The 23,174-nt window shown below is 39.5% G+C and overlaps 1 protein-coding gene across 1 annotated transcript in view; it reads right to left on the bottom strand.

The window, feature by feature from the left end:
* Nucleotides 1-23,174, bottom strand: part of stk10 (serine/threonine kinase 10) — a 45,107-nt gene that overhangs the window by 12,164 nt on the left and 9,769 nt on the right. Inside the window, exons 2-8 of the mRNA XM_044222290.1 lie at nt 19,654-19,818; nt 12,743-12,791; nt 11,837-11,986; nt 8,981-9,053; nt 6,880-7,074; nt 6,080-6,161; nt 1,204-1,323 (exon numbers count right to left, since the gene is read on the bottom strand). Coding sequence (XP_044078225.1) covers nt 1,204-1,323; nt 6,080-6,161; nt 6,880-7,074; nt 8,981-9,053; nt 11,837-11,986; nt 12,743-12,791; nt 19,654-19,818 — 834 coding nt within the window. The remainder of the gene's footprint in view (nt 1-1,203; nt 1,324-6,079; nt 6,162-6,879; nt 7,075-8,980; nt 9,054-11,836; nt 11,987-12,742; nt 12,792-19,653; nt 19,819-23,174) is intronic.

Raw genomic sequence — 23,174 nt, forward strand, 5'->3', positions numbered from 1 at the left:
AGTGTTTCTGCAACAATTATATTCACAGGAAAAGGCCATTTTTCACCATTTTAAATCTAATAACGGAAGATTACAGACATGTGTGTTAGACATGGGAGTTCTATGGTCTGTAATTATAAAACACCACTGAACATGTTATTAAGTATGTGCACAGCTATCTATCCATTAGTGCTATTATTATTATTCTGCTTCCTGAAATACCTCTCCGCTGTTTTCCACTAGAGGTAAACAATACCATTGGACATCTTCATGGTCAGATTCAGCCTTTCTAATGTCTCAGCAAACATCTCTGTCTGACTGTGTACGATATATAGGAGGAGATAAATGGTCAGGTAACTGCTTGGCTGGCTTTCAGGGCCTTGTAAGTGGATGCGTCAAAATGTTGCTGTGTGCATGTATAAGAGTGCCCTTGCTGGAAGAGATGAGGAAACTGTAATGATATCATAGTTAATTAAACAGGGGTCTGAGAAATTTGATGTTTGGACTCAGTTGGCCATTTACAGTCATTTACAGTAAAGTAATGCACTGTATATACAGTAACATATTCAGAACAATGTCTGACCTTAAATAATATACTCCTATCAGGGCTTTTAAGGGTGACAGCATTTCTATACAGGAGCAAGGCTGAAGGCAACACCTATATTTAACCATGTGTGGGTGTGGGTGAGCGCCAGAATTCCGGTTTCTGTTCCTTTGTTTGTGTTGTGACTGAACTGCACTCTCATATTATGCCACTTTCTAATCGTATGCCCTCTGTGGATTTACAAATCACTTTTGCAGAATGGCCCTTCAATCCTTTGGCAGGAAGGTCATGATTACCAAAAAAAAAAAAAAAAAAAAAGAATGCTGTTCAAAGAGGTCAACAAACAAAGACTTCAAAAGTAGGGAAAGTGGACAGGACGTGTGTTCTTTTTGGGGCATGGGTGCATGTGCAGGTAAGTGCATGCTTTTGTGTGATTATGTGCATGAGTTTGAACTTAATTACATCGTCTGGTGACTAATAGTTACTGTCCCATTATTGACCTTGTGAGTCCGAATCGCGTGTACTCTTACAACCCAACAGCTTAAATACACGAGACCTTTAAAAAAAAAAAAAAAAAAGCTACTGGAAGAGCATGGACTGCCCCACTCTCTTTTTGGAATGACAGAGAAGAAAATGAAGGGACAGAAAAAAAAAAGAAAAAAAAGATCCAGGTTTGGTACCACATCGGGATCCGTGGGGTTGTCCTCTCCTTCCTCAATTTCCTCCATGACCTCAGCGTTGGCCTCGGCCACCAGCTCCCGCAGTGGACGGTTAGACGTCACAGATCTCACAAAAGGGTGCTGTGGACACAAAGGACAGTGGACAGATGGTTAATTAATTATCAGACAAAATACAACAAAATGCACAGAGTGACTGGTGATTAAATAGCAAGACAATTTTCTTACAGCTTCTTATTTTTTCCCCCTTGTATTTCATTTTCTGCATCATATTGTGCGCATAAATGCGCTTATAAACACCACCCTAAACATGGACTGCACAACATGTGTCTGTTGCCTGTACAAAGAGGGAGAGAGACTAAAAGGCTTGGCATGATCACCCTTACCTTACCCTTACAACCATAAAACAATATTTGCTGGAAGGAAACCGAACGTGTTATCCATGGATCTGAATATAGACCATGAGGCTATTACTTGAGGGATGCTGCAAGTACTGGACTGACAATGATGAGGTAGGAATAACATCTGACACACGTTGGCACCGTGTTGATTTCTGGCTTTTTAATAAATCACTACATTAGCTGTAAAGGTCTAAACAAAATAAAACAATTGGGAGAGGTGAAAACCTTCAATTTACAGGTTAAAAGCTGTCTAAAATGTGAAACTACTGTAAAAATAACTGTTTAAAGAGACAACAGTGAGATAAAGGCAGGTTACAGAATAAAATATAATTTTCATGAAAAATAAACTAATACATTAGCTGCAAGAGGCAACAAGCATAAGAGGCAAGGCTACAGGAGACTTTCACTGCAGTGGAAACTATCTGCCACCTGCCAGTTACTGAACAGCTACAACAATAGTTGCTCTACAATACAACTCTTCCCTTAATAGCACATTGATGTAAAGTGTTTAATCTGACATTATGTCCTTAAAATAGCAAGCCATCTTTAAGAGAAAATTTATGTTTTGGCAGGGTGCAAACAAGGCAGTAGTAAGCTGAGTGCAAGGAGACTAAAAAGCTAAATTAAAAGTTGAGTGCAGCTGGGATACAAGGCTGACCATCTATTATTTAGATGCTTTGCACTACCGTGAAATTTAATTGGAACAGCTGACAAAGGGAAAAAAGCTACAAGTGGTGCTGGATCATGAAGTGTGTATAAGTCAGGGTGTGTGTGTGTGAGCACAATTGTCGTGGGTGATCACAGTTGTTTGAGTGCAGGGGCTTGTCCTCGAGGACAGCATTAGGCTTCAGCTTTAAACTTCTCCAATGACAAACAACAGTCAGCTATTGTTTAATGAGTTAGGTAGTGTAAATGCTGAGTGCCATCTAACCTTTATTACACTGCAGGGGAAAAAGGAAGCATGAAAAATATTTGAACACAAGCAAAACAATTGAAATTTAAGCTACAAAAGGGTCTGTAGTATTGGTAATGTGTCGGGATGTCTTGTTTTTGTCCACGCCGTCCCATCTTACGGTATCAGAGAGCGAGCATTACTCAATGCAAACAATCTATACAATTCCATTGATGCAAATATAACAATTCATCCATTAACTTGTGAAACAGATTTTGGGCAGATTTTAAATTCTGCATAAAATACTACTGCAATTAAGTGTGTTTTGAGTTCAGTTATTGACACAGTGGAGAGTCTGTTAATTCAAGACAGACAGTTCAACTGATTCAGACTCCAACAACCACAATACCACTTCCTGAGTACACACCAACATGCTGAGAGATCAGCTATCAGATTGTTAAAGCCATACAAACCTGTGGTGGTACAGAGTGAGATGAACAAATGCTGGGACCTCCAATAATACTTCATCAAATCATAAAATCATTTCAGAGTTTCTGATGCTTGGAAGACAGCTAGTGTTACAGTGGGTACATACATTTAAGGGAAAAAGTAAAAATAACCCAGTCCCTGTGTGTAGGCCATTTACTCTTTAACTATCTCAACAGGAAAAGGTCATCTTTATAGGCATTTTTAAGGCTTGAAACCCAAAAATATTAAATTTACTAGAATGTAAAGACAAGGAAAAGCAGCAAATTCTCACATTTAAGAAGCTGGAACCATCAAATGTTTGACATTTTTGCCTAGGAATCACCTAGAATAGTAATATGTTTCCCAGATAATTAAATATTTTTTGCTACACTGGTCAAATGAATTACTGGATTGAAACAAAATATTATCTGTGCATCTCTTTTTCTTTCTATTCTTGCACCATTAGAATACCTACAGTAGTGAACATTGAGATTTCAGCTTCAAACTGTTTAATGTAACAAGTGAAGTCAGACCCCCCATGCTCAAGCTAAATCCAGTTTCCTTGAGGCATACCAAAGGGGGAAAAGGCAAACAGCCTGTTAAATCTAGCTATGTTTTTTTTACTGCCACTATGGATCAAGATGTGGATCAGTGGAGCTTATGTCCTCTCTTTTTATTTTCACATTGCTTTAGACCCAGTGAGGCTGGTGATTTTGGGTTTTACATGCATGGCTGGGCGTGAAAAGGTTAAATGTGAACAATATGGCCCATTAGAGGACCAGAGTAAGGGGCTGCATGAGGGCAGAGTTACCTGTGTAGCAAGAGTGTGTAGACAGTGGAGTGTGTGTATTTGTACTTCTGTCTCTGTGAGGACAAATGTGAGCTTCAGACCTTGAGCGAGGACATTTTTGGGAAAGTGCGGGCACTGTGGTCAGTCCTCACTTCTTCAAATGGTGGCTCAGAGGTTAAGACTTGTTTTTAGGGTTAGGGTTATAATTAAGTTTAGGTTAAGTTTGGGGCAAGGGTTGGGGTTAGGCAAGCAGTAATTTTGGTATACATAAATAAAATTGACCTGACTTATTTACCCAAATTTTGAAATATCAGTCTGAGATTTCTGCCTCACCTGTGGTGCTCACACCATTAAAAAGTTACATTTATTATTTTCTATCATATATTATTTCCAGAAAAAAAGTCCCTTACTCTACTTTCTACTGAAAGATAGTTCCTATGAAAACTGTTGATTGCTTGTTCTGTTCTCCAGTCCTGAAACAGGGACACATTTTCTAAAAACAGATGTTATTGACTTTTTAAAATGTAATTATTCAATGCTTTGAGCGCCACAGACACAATTTCATTCACAATTAAACCAGACCAAACTGACCCTTTAATGTTGGAATAAGGCTAGGATTAAGGTCAGGGTTAGGGTTGGGCTTAGGCATATAGTCGTAGTTGGTGTTATGGTTCAGGGCTTGGGAATGCATGATGTCAATTAGGATTCTCACAAGTACAGAAGTATAAATGTGTATATGTATGTGTGTTTGTATCAATGTTACGAAACCACTACAAAGCCCTGGCTCAGACATAAAATAGCCAAACACTCCCATGGTAAAATGACCCATCATATAGACACGCTATGATAAGAAACAGAACAGCATCCAATATTATACATGAATGGAAGCTACACCAAAAACACTGTAAACATTCAGACCATGAGAAACTATGTGGGAGGAGAAGCTATATTCAGTATAATGAGTACAAGTCATCCAGATGGTCAGCCGCCAGCCACAGTGACTGATTCTGTGTCATGTTGTTTTGTATACATTCTTTACAAGCTTTACACATGTGGGACAGACACAAGGCAAGAGGTTCAAAAATGTTTAAAACTAATACCAGCTTTGTCTGTTCCTCTTTTGATACAGTCACACACACCACAGTTTAGCATCTACACTCAGACTGATTATGATTCATTACAATCTTCCTTTTCACTTCCTGTACTACATCTGTTTTCCATATCCATACACTCGAATGAATAACTGCATTAAAAAGTCTGACCTAAAACTTGTCACATACACTGATGGCAACTTCCTGTAAACTTACATCATTCAACAGCCATTTCACAGCAGAATTTAATGCTGTCATCGCACAATTATCTACAGTAAATACTATCTGACAGCCGTTAGGAGCAGCAGGCATGATAAACATCTAAAACTTCCAGTGCGGCACCAAAAACTGGACCGCGCCCGTCTCTTCTCCCCACCCTCCCCCCACTGGAGAGTACATGCAGAATTCCCTGCAGGCCTGGGTCTAGGAGTTTCATCTCTGCCCCTCTCTAATTGGCCAGATATGGTGAGCTCAGGGTAATCCAGACATACTATTGGCTGAGGGTGGGAATGTAAATAGTTGGCATTCCCTAAGCTGTGGGATACAGACAGGAAACTGTGGCTCTGAATTTTAATAGATGCTGCGCTCGTGCTTTAATCCACACCCTGTTCACTTTTTCTCTCATTTTTCTTGCTCGGGATTCTGGATTTTAAGAAACATTTGTCAAAGGTCATCCTCAGATATTAATGTTTTACTGATAGAAATCAGCCTCACCTTAGCAATATCCCAGCTGTGCCAAAGTGCACTTACACGTTAACGTTTGAGTTGTCCTTTCTTACCAGTGTTACTAGCCTGAATTTATGTGCATTTACTGTTGTTGGAAAACAAAGATTGTAATAATGAGAAAACAAGAAGTACAACTATTTGTCATCATTCTAAATTTTTGGCACAAGAACCTCCATTTCACTTAAGATCAAAATGTTTTAAATGCCTTGAGAGGGTGCTTCAAAAGTGAACAGCTGCTTCTAAAAGTCCTGAATGTTTCACTTTTTTTGCCATCCCACTCCTGTGTTTCTTGCCCACTCTTGTACACCTTCTATTTCCCTCCCATTCACATGCCAGTGCCCTCCATGGGGCACCACTCCCTTCCCTGGCATAGATCACTCCATTCAGGTCTTAAAATACAAGATTATGTGTGTCGGTGCAAGATAAGGACAGAGCAAGAACAATGTTCCATCATATATCAAAGTGTAGCATTGTAAAACATTTGCTAAGTTATAATTGGATCAGGGCTTACCTCCATGAGTTGTACCGCAGTCGGACGGGTCTCTGGATTTTTATCCAACGCTTTCCTCAGGAAATCTTTAAACTCCTGCGACCTTGGGTGAACACAAAAAACAAAACAAAACAGCATTACTCAAAAACAAGAGGACTGAAGAAAAGGGGGGAGGGCATGAAGGCATAGTTACAACATAACAAAACATTTGAACAGAACATTTCCAGATATGTGATGATCACATGTGGATCATCTCTGTGCACAGCTGTGCTTCGTAAAACAAAGCTTTCAACAGGGAATGATGAGTCGGCTCCCTATCCCAAATCTCCTTTCAGCAACTGATAACTTCACTTTTGCTGTACAAAATTTGCTGCTATGGAACATTCACACTCATAAAATTGATAAGGGAAAAGGTTATAGTTTGGCACTCGCTGAAGTCCTGCCTCTCTGCTGATTAGTTGCTGTAGTTTTGGACTGCAGGCAGAGAGGGGGAGGACAATGTGATACATTGAGTGTCTACAGTAGATTACAGGATACAGAGTGTGCAAAAATTTGGTAATAGAATGAAAATAAATGACCCAGTGAAATCTATACAGGAAAATATAAGCCCCTTTTGACTCCACCTATCATATTCTATGCCGAAACTAATGAATCATGGATTGTGCAAGAGAGTTGTACATACTAGCTTTTTATTTCCATTTACTCCAATTTTCTGGGTAAGATATCCCTGCTTTCTCTTCCCAATTTGCACATATTATATGATACATTGATTGACCAATGTACAACAGCTGAATTCAGATTAATTTTTAATGCATCCTCACCATTTGTGTGGCTGCTCCAGGGTGGGAGGCTCCGACTTGGCGATCTTCAGCAGCACCCTCATGGGGTTGAGCTCATGGTGCGGGGGTTCAATCTGGGCGAGCTCGATCAGAGTGATTCCCAGAGACCAGATGTCAGCCTTGTAGTCATACGGCGCATCCTTCATTGTCTCACACATTACCACCTCTGGGGCCATCCTGAGAAAACAAAGGGTTAAATATTTATAGGGACCATTACATAGTGTGGGACACTGAATCCTCAATTAAACTTGAATGTTAACAAGTCGAGGCACGTTAAAATATGCTTAATAGGGATAGTCAAGCTGTTAAGCGGAGTTTTTTTCCCTGCTCATGCCATTTAGGATATAATTCACTTTTCTGTGTAAATGTTTGAAATGTATGGAACGTGCAATTTGTAACCTGTCTGAGATATGGTTGTGCATAATATGGACATGACCATGTGCAGCAAATGTGTTTACAAGAGAAGGTTGAAACATTATATTTATTTAGAATTTTAAAAAAAGACTAATGCTGTGCTGATATCACCATCCTATGATAGTCCTAAAATCAACATCAAATAACCACTTGTTACAACCAAGGTATGCAGAAGAGCATACTGAGTGCTACTCCTGTCAGCTAAGAACAGGAAACCGAGGCTACAACTGGCACGGGCTCACCAAAACTGGACAATAGTAGGAAGTAAAAACATTGCCTGGTCTGATGAGTCTCGATTTCTGCTGCGACATTCAGATGGTAGGGTCAGAATTTGGCATGAACAACATGAAAGCACGGATCCATCCTGCCTTGTATCAACAGTTCAGGCTGCTGGTGGTCGTGGTGGTGTAATGGTGCGGGGGGGATATTTTCCTGACACACTTTGGCTTATGGCTACTTTCAGAAGGATAACGTGCCATGTCACAGAGCTCAAATCATCTCAAACTGGTTTCTTGAACATGACAATGAGTTCACTGTACTGCACCAGCGTGATGCTATCCTGCCAATATGGACCACAATCTGTGAGGAATGTTTCCAGCACCTTGTTTAATATTTGCCATGAAGAATTAAGGCAGTTCTGAAGGCAAAAGGGGGTCCAACCTGGTACAAGTAAGGTGTACCTAATGAAGTGGCTGGTGAGTGTATGTCATAATGATTGGCTCCTAAATAAAAAACAAAAACAAAAAACAAAACTGTGCTACTAGGCATCAAGTGACAGAGCTAATAAGTAACTCAACTTGTAAAGGTTTTAATAATGACATGTTGTAAAAATCTGGCTTTGCCAATTCAACTCAGCTAGTCATAGATAAATCATGATTCAATAGCTTCTGATATACACCTGCAGTTATTTCTGAACAGTGGCAGCAGGTGACTAACTGATTATTAATGTAGGGGGATAAGGAGCGTGTCAGCGTGTGTTTGCTCCGCATTTCCCATTGACTTTGCTAACTGTGCATTCATGGGTAAGGTATATACCAAAACTGATCAGGACTAATCAGTATTGTGCAAAATGAGGGCATGTTTCTGGGAGGGTATTCCTGATGGATGATAACCTCTTCTAGTCAATGGTTAACTGGCTCCAACCATATTCACACAGGGGATAACAGTATGGAACAAGGCTCACTGCGGAGGCTTCAAAGGGAACCTTTCCAATTTGTTCAGGTATAGAGAAGAGAACTGCGCTGTTGTGACAACAATGGAGGTTTAAAGCACTGAGTTATTGACATATTTGGTTGAGGGTGTGTATACACAACATCATGCTCTTTCAAGTATTATGGAAGAGTTGTGGGTAGCAGGAAATGTGTTCTCAACAAGCAATAATCCACTGCTTATATAGCTCATGTAGGGATGGTTGATATGTCTACATATGTCTGTGGTTTATGCCAAGGTAAATAATAGCTCAGGCTGTATTAGTACATTGCAGGCAATGTTACAAATCAGTGAACAGGACTGTTTTATATTAAGCAAAACAGACACTCCCATCTGGAAATTGTTATCTGTAAATGGTTTCTGAATTTAATTTCTAGAAAAAAAATGTTTTTATCCATGTCACCCACCACTAAGCTCTTTCCTTTGATGGTGCCCTGATGTTGAGTGACGTTTTACTCACCAGTATGGTGTTCCAATGAAAGAATCTCTTCTTTGTAAGGTTTTGGTGTTTTTTGCAGACACACCAAAATCAGCTACAAGAATGAGAAAAAAAAAAAAGATGAAGAAGCATTTCTCCATAAGAGGGAGTGAAGCCAGTTCAAAAACTTCCATCAATTTTCCCCCCTTATAGTAGCTTGTAAAGCTGTAATGACATTGTGATGGGCAGAGACACAAACCAGAATTTATAGCAGTCCTGTTTCCCAAACAAGCTGCCCCCATTCCCCGACATGACCCTCAGATTACAGGAGTGTTGCTTTCACTTTGGCTGAACACGTTTTTCTCTGAAAGTAAGAATATTAGGTGTGGCATGCCCAGGGTTGAGAAGTGTTTGGCAGAGGCCCGAGGATTTTACTCACAAGGCAGCAGGCTGACTGCTTCAATTACAAACTGGCATGTTCTATTACGGGGACTTGGTTTTGCAAACTACAATTCTTCCCAGTCAAACATATCATTTGGACCGTTGCAGTCTAAACTTTAAAGGATTTTTACTTTCTACAAAAGACAATAAATAGTACTACTGCTTTTATTGTACATCAAATAAGAGTTTACATTTTAATATACTGAAGGATGGTAACATATTCTGGTAAAATCATACCAATAGGAGTTAGCACTGTGAACCCAGAGGTCATATACACTACAATACTGTACATCCAGTACATTCTGGCAAATCGGCTCCTTCCCCTCACCTCTGCTGTATCACTGGGTTTAACCTACACCATGTTCCCTCAACGAATCACCAAGGGTGTGTCTCTTAAAAAGCATGATTGTACGCACATATTTCTACCCTAACACACCTAAAAGCTCCCATAAAGCACCACACTATCAGGAACTAAATTATTGCACAATAACATGTTTTTCAGTGGGAAATTCCAACAAACTCCAACAATAGAAATAACAGTCATGACTGGGATAAAATGTCTTAATCATTTTAAATGGAAAAATACAGATAATGTATTAAATAGTATAAATAACAATACTATGTTGTTGCCTGTTCTATACTGATTTGCATTTGTTATTGATCATTACCTTAAAAAAGCAGCAGGAACAAGGACCATGATGGAAATCCTAGACGCGTATGTCGCTCTTAAAATTGGTCAAATTGCTGAACAATCCTAGAGATCAACAGTCACTACAGAGTTTTATAAACATTAGCCAAAAGTTTACAACAAGCTGTGCTACATGGAAGAACATAAGGTTTATTGCCATGTAACATACGTGGCTATAATGCATTTGGCTGACCTCAAAGACAGTTAATTGCTGCCTTCTTTGAATTAACAAGTAGTTAGATAAGTTTGGAGACTGTAAATGAGTCAGTGTCATGACTTAATGAGGTTAAAGAGGCAACTCCCAGTCATTATATCTAACTGTGGTGTCTTAGGGAAGAATGTAAGGCAATGGAAAAGGACTTTAACAAGAAGTACAAGTCCAGCTCAGTGAGCACAGTGGCTGACAAAATGTCATTTGAAATTTTAAAAAAGAGAACATTTGTAATAAAACCAATGACCAATAAACCATTTTAATCAAATTAAACTTAAGAACACAGCACCCGAATATGAAGCTCTATGCAGCTTATAGTTACTCTCAGTGTTTTAGGTTTGATTGAGTGCAAATGCACAGAGAGTCAAAGAGAGTGAAGGAAGTAAAACATCATGCATGCAAAGCAGATACGTTTTGTTTTTGTTTGAAGTTTTATTTCTGAGGATCCAAATGTCAGGCAGCCACAAAAATCAGCACTTCCTTAACTGACACTTACATAAAGCACATTAAGACACCATTTTCTCTTTTCTGGAAACTATGGTTTAATCCAAAACATACTGACGATTGAGTTGGATCCACAACATCAGCTGTGCAATGTGAAGAATGTGGAGAAGTCTTCAAAAAGCCACTAAATGAAAATATGGAAAACTTCTGAGAATGCAGTTTTCCCCACACAATGCTCACTTGTGATCCTCCTACAGTGCCACAGGAGGGGTACAGGGCCTCTAACTTAGTGTGTGTGTGTGTGTGTGTGTGTGTGTGTGTGTGTGTGTGTGTGTGTGTCTGTGTGTGTGTGTGCGTGTGTGTGAGAGAGACAGCATACATGTAAGAGATGTACCTGTAATGTGCAATGGGAATTTGGGGGTTTATCTGAATTAGTTCCACTTGCATCATTCTGGCAGTGAAATGGTTTTCTCTGTGAATGATGGGATAGAGAGAGAGATCTAAATTCAAGCCACAAGTTTAAAATATGATTCAACACTTCATGTTCTGTTCTGCAATAATCTGCTGGATTCCTGCTTTTCTTGATTTTGGTGGAATTTCATTGCCTTTGGGTTTAACATTCAATGCATGTACTCACCCTACATAACAGCATAGACACTTACAGCAGACTGCAGCGTCTTGTCTTTCTTCTACATATATCATATTTATTTCTAACGGTGATTTGTTGATTCAACAAATTTAAAAAGCATCACTTTCTGTGTGACCGGATGTTTCTGAGGAAAGTGTAGCACTACCCCATGTTTTCTCTAACTCTGTTCTTTGAACAGCAAATGTAAACACTTAAAATATGCATCATTTTAACATCACTAGTGTCTTGTCAGAAACTTCAAAAGAATGTGTGTCTGGATTTAGCCACCAGAACCCATTCAATCTTTTGAGAGGTCAAACAGTACAAATGCATGTCGTGGAGCCAAGCACTGTTTAAACCCACAAAACTCTATTTTAACCACCTGTCAGGATCCCAACATTTCTGAAGATGTGGATTATTTGTGTATTATTTTTTTGTGCAATGCATGAAATCCTGCTTTCTGTGTAAATATATCTAAAACCTCACCCAGTTTGATGTCCCCATCCAGCATGAGGAGGATGTTACCGGCCTTCAGGTCTCTGTGGATGATCTTCATGCTGTGGAGGTAGACCAGAGCTTCCAGCATCTGGCGACAAACCACCTTAATCTGCGGCTCCGTCAGCCCACGATCCAACTCTGATAAAGGCAGGAGATGGAGAGGTGAAAAAATGGGGTAGGGGAGAGAAACCAGAAACCAGAGCAGAATGGAAGTGAGAGTTGAGAAAACTAGCTCAGAGGGTGCAAAATCAATTTATGCACACCTTGCACATTCCATATTCGGTGTACAGTACATACACTCATGATCTAGTGTGTGAACTCCACGAAAGAAAACAGAAAAAAGGTAAATGCGTGATGATGTCAATGGAGTCTCTCAGATAGTGTTGCTGGATAAGTAATCCCAGATCAGAAAAGCTTTCACACATCCAGACTTTATTCTACTGTGTCTGTGTTTGGTTAGCTGCAGTGGGGGTACAGACCGTTATGAGGATGTGGATTACCCAGTAAAAACAGACCAGGGGGGTTTCCCACACTGGAGGACTTCACTATGTCTGACTGCTTTCTAGAGCATTCAAGGCCAGCCTGGTGAAGTTGCAGTACATTATGACGTTCGGAGCAAATCAACAGTAATGTGATAAATGCTGGTTTTCTAGATTTTTCCTATAGAAAACAAACATGATGTGATTCTTCAGTGCATGGACTGGAGCTTTAAAACAATAGCATAGACTGACAGCACATCTTTGACATTTTGTAATGTCTCACTTCCTTCAAGTCAGGTTGAAGGGACAGGTGTAGTCACAGCACTGCCATGGGTGTGGAACTTGATTCTTGTGACAGGGAGGAAGGTGGAGCGCTTATAAAAAACACACAGAGGTAAAAGAAAGAGAGGACTACCTAGCATTGTGGCATCCACAGCACCTCCGGGGCAGAACTCGATCATGATCTGGGGAAAGAAGGGGAGGGGGAGAAGGGGTGAGGTTAAACTTGATCCAGCTTTATGAATATACAGTGTAAACATACTATTGACAGCTGTAATCTCCTTTTTCAGGGATTTACATGTAGCAACAGGAAGAGCAGATGACTTTTCATCAGCAGCACATCCACAACTAGTATTTATACAAGTATCACATGGGCATCTTTTAAATATTTTCTTGTACTATTCTAATACATCTCAACTTATCACTTTCACTAGCATTACATTGTCTTAATGTTTTAAAATACTGTTAATGAACTATATTCGATTCTCTAACAAGAAACATTCAGCACTGATAGACCATAAAGGTGGCAGTAAAATGACCTGAAGTTAATTAATAACATACACAAGGTGAGTTTTTACATTTGCAGCACTTGGAGGAAAAGAGGAGAAAGATAAATTCCTTCATGGTATTTAATGTAGGTAAGTCTCTCTGTCTGTATTTTCTACCTGCACTGTTGACTGTTAATGTTACGTCATCACTACCTGGAGAGCCCTCCTTGCGCTACATCAGTCAAACACTCTTTGACATCTGTGGTGAAAGTACTAGAATACACACACTTTGCAAAGGGTGTGATAAACTGCCAGGCTGTAACTATACACACACTTCCTGGGACACACTGCCAAATATATAATACCAGTTCAGCAGTGAAGTAAAAACACAGAGAGAGAGAGAGACAGGGAGAGACAGAGAAAAACAAGTCTGAGAACACACTCCCTAAATGGTGTCTTGTTGGCCAAAAGCACCTTCCAACAATCACCTTTCATTTCCTCTCCTTACATAGTCAGCCTCTCTCTGACTGACACACATACATACACACATGACTGTTAGAAAAACCTACAAACTTTACTTGAATGAAACATTCAAAGAAAATAAAAACACCGTAGGATTTCATAATAATCCTGTGCAGAGTAGTTGAGTTGTATTCAGAAAACGTTGTGTGTATGTGTGTTAGTTAGTCCATTACATTGTCTGACATACACACACACACACACGTGCTTAATTGCTGATGATCGTTGGCTTCCAAATGGTCAAGGATCAACCCCCTATGACATCTCACAGCATACCTGCTGTGTGATGTCATTCTTATTTAATCGTCCTGCTTGCTATGACAACACTGTCAAAGCATCAACCTGGCACTGGACAGGGTGTGGAGTTTCAGTCCAGACAAAGCCAATAATGTACAAAAAGTGCAAACACACCAGACACAGATGAATACGGGAAACTATGCTTACGTCCATGCACATGCAGTCGCATGAAGACACACAAACTTTGTGGAAGATGAGGAATGTCGATCTTGGCATGCAGCTCCAGGTGAAACAACGTTCCTTTGTGAAGTTTGGATTGACAAACCCCATTAGTTTGGGTTTTGTTAAGTGTTATCAAGGATGTCTCACTTCATCACGGTCTCTTTGAAATACAGTTTCACATCTTATCTGTCTTCTTCAATGACAGACAGAGAGCTGCCTGTGTTACACGCTCTACAGCTTCCAACTTTGACATCTCCTTACTATATCACAAACATCTGCCCTCAGTTTTTTACCTCTGTTTCTTAAGACAAAGATGACTAAAGTTCTCCTTATATCTTGTTTTAAAACTATTATTGTCTCTAACAGTAACTATTTGTGTCTAAATGAGCAACAATCAAAGTTACAGAAAAAATAAAAAAAATACATTCCTCAGTTGCAAATAAATAAAAGTTTAACACTCAAAAACTCTGCTAATCTGCTTTATCTGGATATTGTTTGTGTGTGTTACAGATTCCGATTCTTATGTTGTTAAATTTGGATTGGTCTAGAAATACAGAAAGTGACATCACTTTTTTTCAACATAGTCACACCCACTTCAAACTGGCAAAGAAGAGCACAGAAAAAAAACAACACAAATGCATAAACTTCTCTTTCAGAATAAACCAGTATTGTTCTAACATTGGCAGATAATATTGTGCTCCTATTGCAGATATATTGGTATCGGTGTATATGTCGGCTGATAAGTAACAAGAAATTGCAGTGCAGGTTTGAGGTTATTTACAGTGTCTCCATTACAAAGTCTGTCCACCAGAGAGCACTCAAGTTTATTTTTCAACTGTAAAATGTATGCCAAGAATGTATCTTGGTCACAATTACACACACAAAAAAAATTAAAGGATTTGTATCAAGATTGTTTATGTTTAAAAAAAAAATACTATTAGCTGATATATTGTTATTGGATATTTCAAACAAATATCGATATCAATATCAGCCTCAAAAATCCATTATCAGTCGGGATATAGTTTATATGGTACCCCATCACTTTTTCTGGTCCAATTTTCTTTGTATTTTGTATTCTTGCATAAATAGTCAATTTGTGATGCATCAGAAGTTGAAATGTAGATTGTTAAAATGCGTTTTCAACTATATCTCCATGCAGTGCCGAGTAACTGCTGATAAAAATATATTCTAGTTTGAAAGTACACACTGTTTATATATTTCATTAACACTGCAGAGGGAGATTTATTACACATTTCAGTAAAAAACACTTCCCTATTCCTGCTCACCGCTAACCAGACATACATTTATTTTATTTCTCTTTGGTTTAAAAACCACCTCCCTAAATTTAATGAACTGCCCTTCAGTAGTAACACACTGTACTGCCCAACCTAAACAGCTGTACATTACACTACTGTGTCAGAAGCAACTGGTTTGTGTTTCTGTTAGTGTCTCTGCAGCTTGATCTGCTCACCCTGCCGGAAAGAAATCTGGATGACGTGTTGTGCTACAGTGAAGAATGTGCCCCAACTGGTCAAGCTACATGCATAGCATACCTGCTATGGGCTGTACACACATGCAGACACAAGCTTTCTCCATTTCATACACACACACACACACACACACACACACACACACACACAAAGACGCAAAAATCAACCAGGAGAAGCCAGCATTTAAGTTTTAATAGGAGGTAATCGATGTACTAATTATGTTGTTATGTGTATTGATTGTTTACTCTCACGAGATTAATGTGATAACAGAATCACTAGACTAAGCCAAGCTGGTGTTGTGCAATGTCTTACAATAATGTCTATTTTTTAGTGCCTCTTTCTTTCTTTTGAGTCAAGCTGAACCAAATTGGACACAGTCTACAAAATCCAAAAAGCTTTTAAATGAATAGAGCAGGACTCGCTGACATTGCAGTGTCCCTGCAATTCACAGCTCTGTACTTTCACAGTGATTTCCCACCTCATTTTGTCAGAAGTCTAAAGAACGTTAAAGGCAATTTGCCAACAAAGACCTGGTTAGAAACTGCATTACCGAATAAAGAAAGAAATACGACCATATAAAACCTGAATCACACAGACACACTGTTATACTTTGTCACTATGAACATGACTAATGCTTCAGTGATCTGTGTACATAAGGTGGTGCCAACAAAGACATAACATACTGACTTCTATCGATTTGCTTTCCAGTGTCATCAAAAATCTCCTAGCAACCACAGCCGGTGCCATTATGTAGACCTCACTGTATGCAAATATACAGTATAACAACCAGACTAAAAAAAATATTGTCCTTGTCTCACTGCGTCTAAAAACACCAAGCAACATTATTTTACAGCGAGAGCCCTTTTGTCTCTTCCTTCTTTGTCAAACTAAAGACTCTTGAAAAGAATTATATACAGACTCTTGATACTCAATACTAACCTGTTTGTAAGATCACAGTGCATTCCATGGGTTAAACCACAAGATCTTATCTTAAATATAGAAACTGTCCATATTCTTAATTTGGATGTAGAAAAGCTGTAGTTATTTCAACTATTCTATACTTTTACTATGTTCTGATGAACAGATATTTGCTTTTCAAAACTCTAACCTGAAACTTAAAGCACCAATCCATTGTGATACTAGACCTCTTCATTAGACATGTGGATCTGCTGGATCGCTACTCAAATATCCAGCTGAAAGCATTACTTTTAGTTTGTATGTCACCTACAGGCCAACATAATTCAAGGGAGCGGGTTTTGAGGGTGGAGGAGACATATGTCACATAAGCAAACAAGTTCCACTGACGCTGCTGTACACTGGCAGCAATTGATATAGGCCTCACTTAAAATAAGGTGTATCAGCCTTCATAACCTCTAACAGGCTTTAAAGGGTTGATTCACCAAAATGACAAAAACAACAAAAAAAACATATTTTCTCACTTACCTTTAGCGACACCTAGCCATACAGACAATTGTGTGGGTTTTGCAGATTTCTGCTTCCAGGAGCTGGAACTTTGTTTGTGGTGCCCAAACATTTAAAAAAGTTGAAGTGAAATCTTCTCCTAGAAACAATGTGCCTATTACTCTGGTTCTTACTCTAGAGTTTTTATTTTAACTACTTTCCACTGGATAAAAAAATCCCTATGGATTCTATTACTGTAGTATTTGGGTGGCAGCAGAAATCTCAGGGAGGGATATCTCAAAATAAAAAACTGCATGGCTAGATATCACAGGAAGCAAGTGAGACAATGCGTCTTTTTGTCATTTGGGTGAACCAACCCTTTAAACAGGCAGGCTTAACTATGCTTCTGAATTATGTGTATAAGATCTCTTCTGTGTTTATAGTCCTGTTCTCCTCCCTTCTCTCCCTCTCTGTTCGTTATTCTCAGTGTGCTGATGTCAGCAGTCCCGTCCCCATGTTAAAGGCCCTCTTTTTCTCACGCTGTGGGCCTGGCTGCCCTGCTAGCCTCAAGACCAGACTGTTCCTGAAAGGGAACAAACAGCCCTTCTCTCACTGTCTCTCTCTTTCTTTCTTCCTCTATCTTTCTCTTACTCAGTAGAAAGTAGAACGGGTGGGTCAGTACTGGAATGCATCATCTCACCCCTGCCTAGTCCACCCAACCAGAGGTTACCAAGGCCTGACCGCCAACCACTGGGCTAATTGTTGAGATCCTGAGGCAAACACAGACATTCATAGTAATGAGGTACAGAGCTTGTTCACTTTGTCATGTTGTATATAATTATTCTACTCCTGGTTGGATGCTCATGTGTCCATTTTGGCTGTGAGTTTCTATACTAACCCAGAGAAGTGTGGTTGCTCTTATAATACAGGCCATATAACAGATTATTAAGAGATTGACAGTAAATATGTCTAAGATCTAAAATAAGAGAATACATTAGTATTTGAAAGTTAAATTCTAAAGCAAAAGCTGACAGTCTGAAGCCACACTTGTATGTATTTAGGAAGCATGGGGGTTGAATGCTGCATAAAGGGATGTTTGTACATGTGACTTACCAGCACAAACACAGTCTCACAGTCCAGCTCTGACTGATGGGGGACGTTCACCTTCCATGCTCAGGAATTCCAGTTATGGCCAACACAACCATGACTAGCTCTGCTCTGGGGCTGTAGCATAGCTGTGCGTGTGTGTATAGAGGAAGAGACTCCAGGTCATGTCTAGATGTAAGTGGTTTGTCAGTATTGGTCATGTTTTGCTGGAAATCAAAATTTATCAAAATTTTTGATACTATTTATGGTCTGCATTTTCCTGCAATAGCCATTCAATGTGTTTTCATCCAGTAATTATCTCTCTATATTATCTCTAGTTTTTATTGGTAGTGGCGGAGTCCGCCATTCCCGCGCAGGGTTCCAATTCCTTAGCTAAACACAAGGTATTCACAGAAAAATGATGCATGCAAGTATTTCAACTTTAACAATGTATTTAACAATTACTATTGTTTTGATAGCTGAGGACAGAAAGAACACTGGAAAACAAAAGAACAGTTAATTCACTGTTCAATGAATGAATTCACTGAAGTCACTTAAATGCATTTCTGTATAAAAGCGCACACACGTTAAATCTAAACTCTTAAATCTTATGTTTACAATAATGTCACAAGTAGAGTAACACAACTATCTTTAGTCTTAACACTGCCCTGTAATTCTTCAGATATTCAAGGTCGTGCCCCAGCATGAGGTCACTATTATTTTTCTTGGCCAGATAGAACTGGAGATTACAGAGGGAGTTGAAAAGTTTACACTTGACCCAGTGAGCGAGTGTGGAGAGGAAAAATAACTCAAGAGCAGAAAACACTGAACTGAAATGGATCTTCATTCTTGCAGTAACATCAGGATGAGGAGTGGGTGATTTCTGATGCATTATGTCATCCTGGGGGTCTTATGTCATCCCCATTTAGGCAATTCACTTTTCTTATCAATATTTTTCAACAGAGCTTTTATATGTAGGAGAAATATACTCTAGATGAGATATTGTTGCAATAAAATAACAAGGCAGTCACAAATTGAAATGGAACATCCCATGAGTCTGCCAACATACATGGTTTAAAAGTCTGTTCTTGCACTTCCCTACTGATCGCACAGGTTTGTGTGTTGTGGCTGTTTGGAAAGGTTGCAAAGAAAACTTGGTGGATGGACACAGAAACTCCTCAACACAGTGAAAACAAAACATCTTGTGAGGAAGGCAACAGTGTCGACAACAGATAAGGTCCATTTGGTACATTACGCACCAGTCTAATACAACAGCAGCCCTGACCACAGTGTTCCCATGGAGCAGCATACTGTCTGTTCATTTAAATAAGCTCTGGATAAAATCTGTAGTAATATTCATTGGTAATATGAGTGCAATTTCTTCTTCACTCAGTCTATCAGTTTGGTTTTTATTTCTTTTCTTTGTTGGTTCAGTTTATGTGCTAAAATGTGCAAACACATCGATATGGCCATTTCGTATTTGTATGCTGGACTTGTTTAATAGTGTTCATTTAAGGAGGGATCAACAGAAAGAGAGAAAGGTTGACAAGTCTGTGGTTTACACGTAAAGCTGATTGTCTTAACCAGATGTCTGTGTTACCTACCCACAGTTTGTTGTCATGGTAAAATGCATCAAGCAGCTTGACAATGTAGCGGTGGTCACATTTAGCCAGGATGTCAATCTCAACGATGTAGTCCTCTAGCTCGTCTTCACATTTCGTCTCGATCTGTTTGGCTGCAGCCAGAGCTCCTGTCTCCTTGTTCCTGGCCTGACAGACAGAGAAATAGAACAACATTAAATTCAACATGCATGCGTCATGGCAGGCCTGTTTTTAATGGATTCTTGCATTTTACTTCCTCTCTTTTAGGCTAAAACTCTTTCACAGCTAAAGTAAATAAAGGACATTTCTTTCAGTGTAACTAATCCGATGAACTCGAGAGTTTCACTTCTCCAAAGAGAAGATTTTGTCATCACTCAACTTTCACAGAAAACATTAATAGTAGGGGTGATACAGGGTGTGGCTGTGTGAAGTAAAAAGGGGATGTGAAGAAAATGTATCACACTGTTACTAAACATTTCTGCCAACTTTTTTTTTGTGTTATATGCCAGACTAAAAAGGTGTAAAATATCAAAATCAAACTGACAATATCACAATCTACATACAGACATCTAGTACTAAGATTTTACTAGTTTGCAAAGATCAGTTTATTGCTTTTTACGTGTGCCTATCACTCCACCAGCCAAATTCTTCTACCTCAGTTATAGCAGAAGGGAATCCAAAATGTCAAGAAAACACAGGACAGCAATTAAAATGTTGACATTTAGACACAAAACAGAAAAGGAAACTCCACACCCTCCCTCAGCAACTGGGGGAAAAGGAGGAACCACAAAAACCATCAAGTGCCAGTATGACTAAACTAAGACACAAAGACAGACATAGAATTCCTAGTAAAAAAAGGGATGCAAACGTGAGTAGATTGTTCAGTGCCTTTCTAGAAAGCATCAAAATACTCAAACCATAGTGTAACTCAGAGTGAAGAACAAGGCGCCAAACACATGATGTTCATTCTTGTGTAAGAGACAGAAAGTTGTGAATGCTGACTGATGGGATTTTGTGGGTAAACACGACATTAATGTGCGCCTGCAGATAAAACCACATGTTCAGTGCCGTAATTGCAAGAGCACGACCGGAGACAAGCCAAGACTTAAAATAGAGTCGAAAATACCGATACCACTGTGCACATGTGTATCTCTGTGTGCACGTGTCTACCCAGTGACCTATTGAAACACAACAGCCTGGTGGGGTCTGATGCCTCCATGCTTTACAGGGGCTATGGGAAAACATCTGAATAAACAGAAAACACTCATTTTAACTCATCTCAGTTAGACATGGCCGGTGTGTGTGTGAGTTAGTGTTTGTCAAACAGAGCTCCAGAAAAGCCAAACTGCCCCCACAAGAGCAACCCACAGTGTGAGTCAACAGGACGTCTCTTCCTGCAATCAAACCATCAGTCTGTTAGTTAACAAGCCTCAACAGTAAACACAGAGACACCAGACACTTTCACTCCTCTGCTAACATCTCAGCTCTCTGCTATTCACTCCCCTCCTGCACCAACAGTCAGCCTCCACAAACTCACAGTCTGGGGTCTGATTTCCAGTAGAAGCAGCTATAGACCTACTGTTACTGTATATGCACCTATATTTTTTGTGTCCTGCCATCTCTGTCAAAGATAAAGTTCTATACATTCTTTGATTTGTGGCACCAGTTTTGCCAGCCAGTTTAAATATCTTCAAACATATGAAACTTCAGGAGACATTTAATATATAATGCTATATAATGCACACAATTTAGACTACAATTCTTTTGAAGACAGGGAATACCACACTAAAACACACACACACACACACACACACCAGATGACAACTGAATCCTTGAGAGTGTTTATCTTGTCCCTAACCGTCCTGTTGCAGGAAAAGAGACAGCATGACACACAAAATTATGCAAACCTACACAGACACAACAAGAGAGAGATAATAATCTCCAGCTCTACTGTAGCAAACATTAGACGGCTAACAGGATAACATTAGCAAAATGTGGCAGAAGTCAAAATTTGTGAACAACTCGTATTTTCTGAAAAAGAGTACTCCAACGAAGTTCAGAAGGCAGCAAAAAACAAATTTGAAAGCAGCAGTATTGCATAGGCAATAACTGTTCATTGTATTGTAACAAGACTAGCTGCAGTATATTAAACCTGCCATGTTACCCATCCCAGAACTGTATCTACTCTCTGTCCATCTCTTCACTAAACAAATGTCCTCCTCATCATCATCATTTCCTCCTCTTTTGTCTCTCATCAGGTGTCAGATTTACAGACCAATAGAATGACGGCTGACTTATATCTGAGTATTGTAATGTTGGTTTAGATCACCATATTTTCCAGTGGAACACTGGTCTCAGAAAATATATGAGAGCCAACCCCCTGACCCAGCTTCACAAGGGCATTCACACACACACACACACACACACACACACCTTCACATCTCAGTGGGAACAAGGCTGAGGAATGCGCCTCTGGCTTTCAGATGGTCGCGGGAGTGGACAAAGAAGGTACACTAAGAAGTGAGCCTCATACATTTACGTGGTGCCTTTTTGTGTGCCGCCTGGAATGCATTACATCAATGAGGGTCTTCAAGTATAGTATGCAAACATGCGTCTTTGTTTACGTGTGCACCGTACCAACTGTATACAATTCACAGAAAGGAAATTACACTGAAATGCCTCATTGTGTCTCACAGGGGACCCTAACTTCCTACAAGGTAGCGTGACATCAATGCACGAGTGTGTGTGTTTGTGTGTGTTTTGGTATGTACATACACAAGTGAGAGATTAGAAAATAATTGCAGGAGGAGGCATCATTCTTCTTAACGCTCTTTAATCTCAACAACCTTCAAAAGACCAGCAACAGCCACTTCCATCAAACACAAATTCCTGTCTGAGTGACTGATGTCTTTACATAAAATCTGTTGTGTCAGATCAATGACATTTAAGGTTAATTTATCAACATTTTCTGTCAGTGATGGCGGCCCGCGAGCCACATCCGGCCCAGAGACAACCTCCGAGTGGCCCAGCATACATAAATCTGATGTATGACAAAATAAGTACATTACATATATAGTGTATGGAAGTAGCTGACGAGTGAGCCATCTCGCTTCCTTCTCATTTCTGTTGAGAGTTCCACATGCGCAGTACCGATCGGGCAGGAAGACACCGCCAACCATATCTTTCACAAATCAACGTTTTTCCGTGCAAGTTCTGACCACGCATTTGCATCTTAATTTGCATTTGTTTAAAATTTTGTCATTACCAAAAACTAAAAAAAAAGTTTTAAATAGGCTGCTGAAAATGTCTGGCCCATCTACATTTCCTGGTTTAAAAAATCTGGCCCAACTGAATTTGTAATTGAATAGCCCTGGTTTAGAGTCTACTGCCGACATTATTTCACATCCTGATATACTATCCCCACCGTTCATGTGCTTATTGCATCTTGTAGATGTAGCATTAATTTCTGCACAACCAAAAGTCAGAAAGAACACTGCATACGCAAATGCAGTTAAAAGCAAGTA

The sequence above is a fragment of the Siniperca chuatsi genome, linkage group LG14 (genome assembly GCF_020085105.1).
Source record: "Siniperca chuatsi isolate FFG_IHB_CAS linkage group LG14, ASM2008510v1, whole genome shotgun sequence".
Lineage (NCBI taxonomy): Eukaryota > Metazoa > Chordata > Actinopteri > Centrarchiformes > Sinipercidae > Siniperca > Siniperca chuatsi.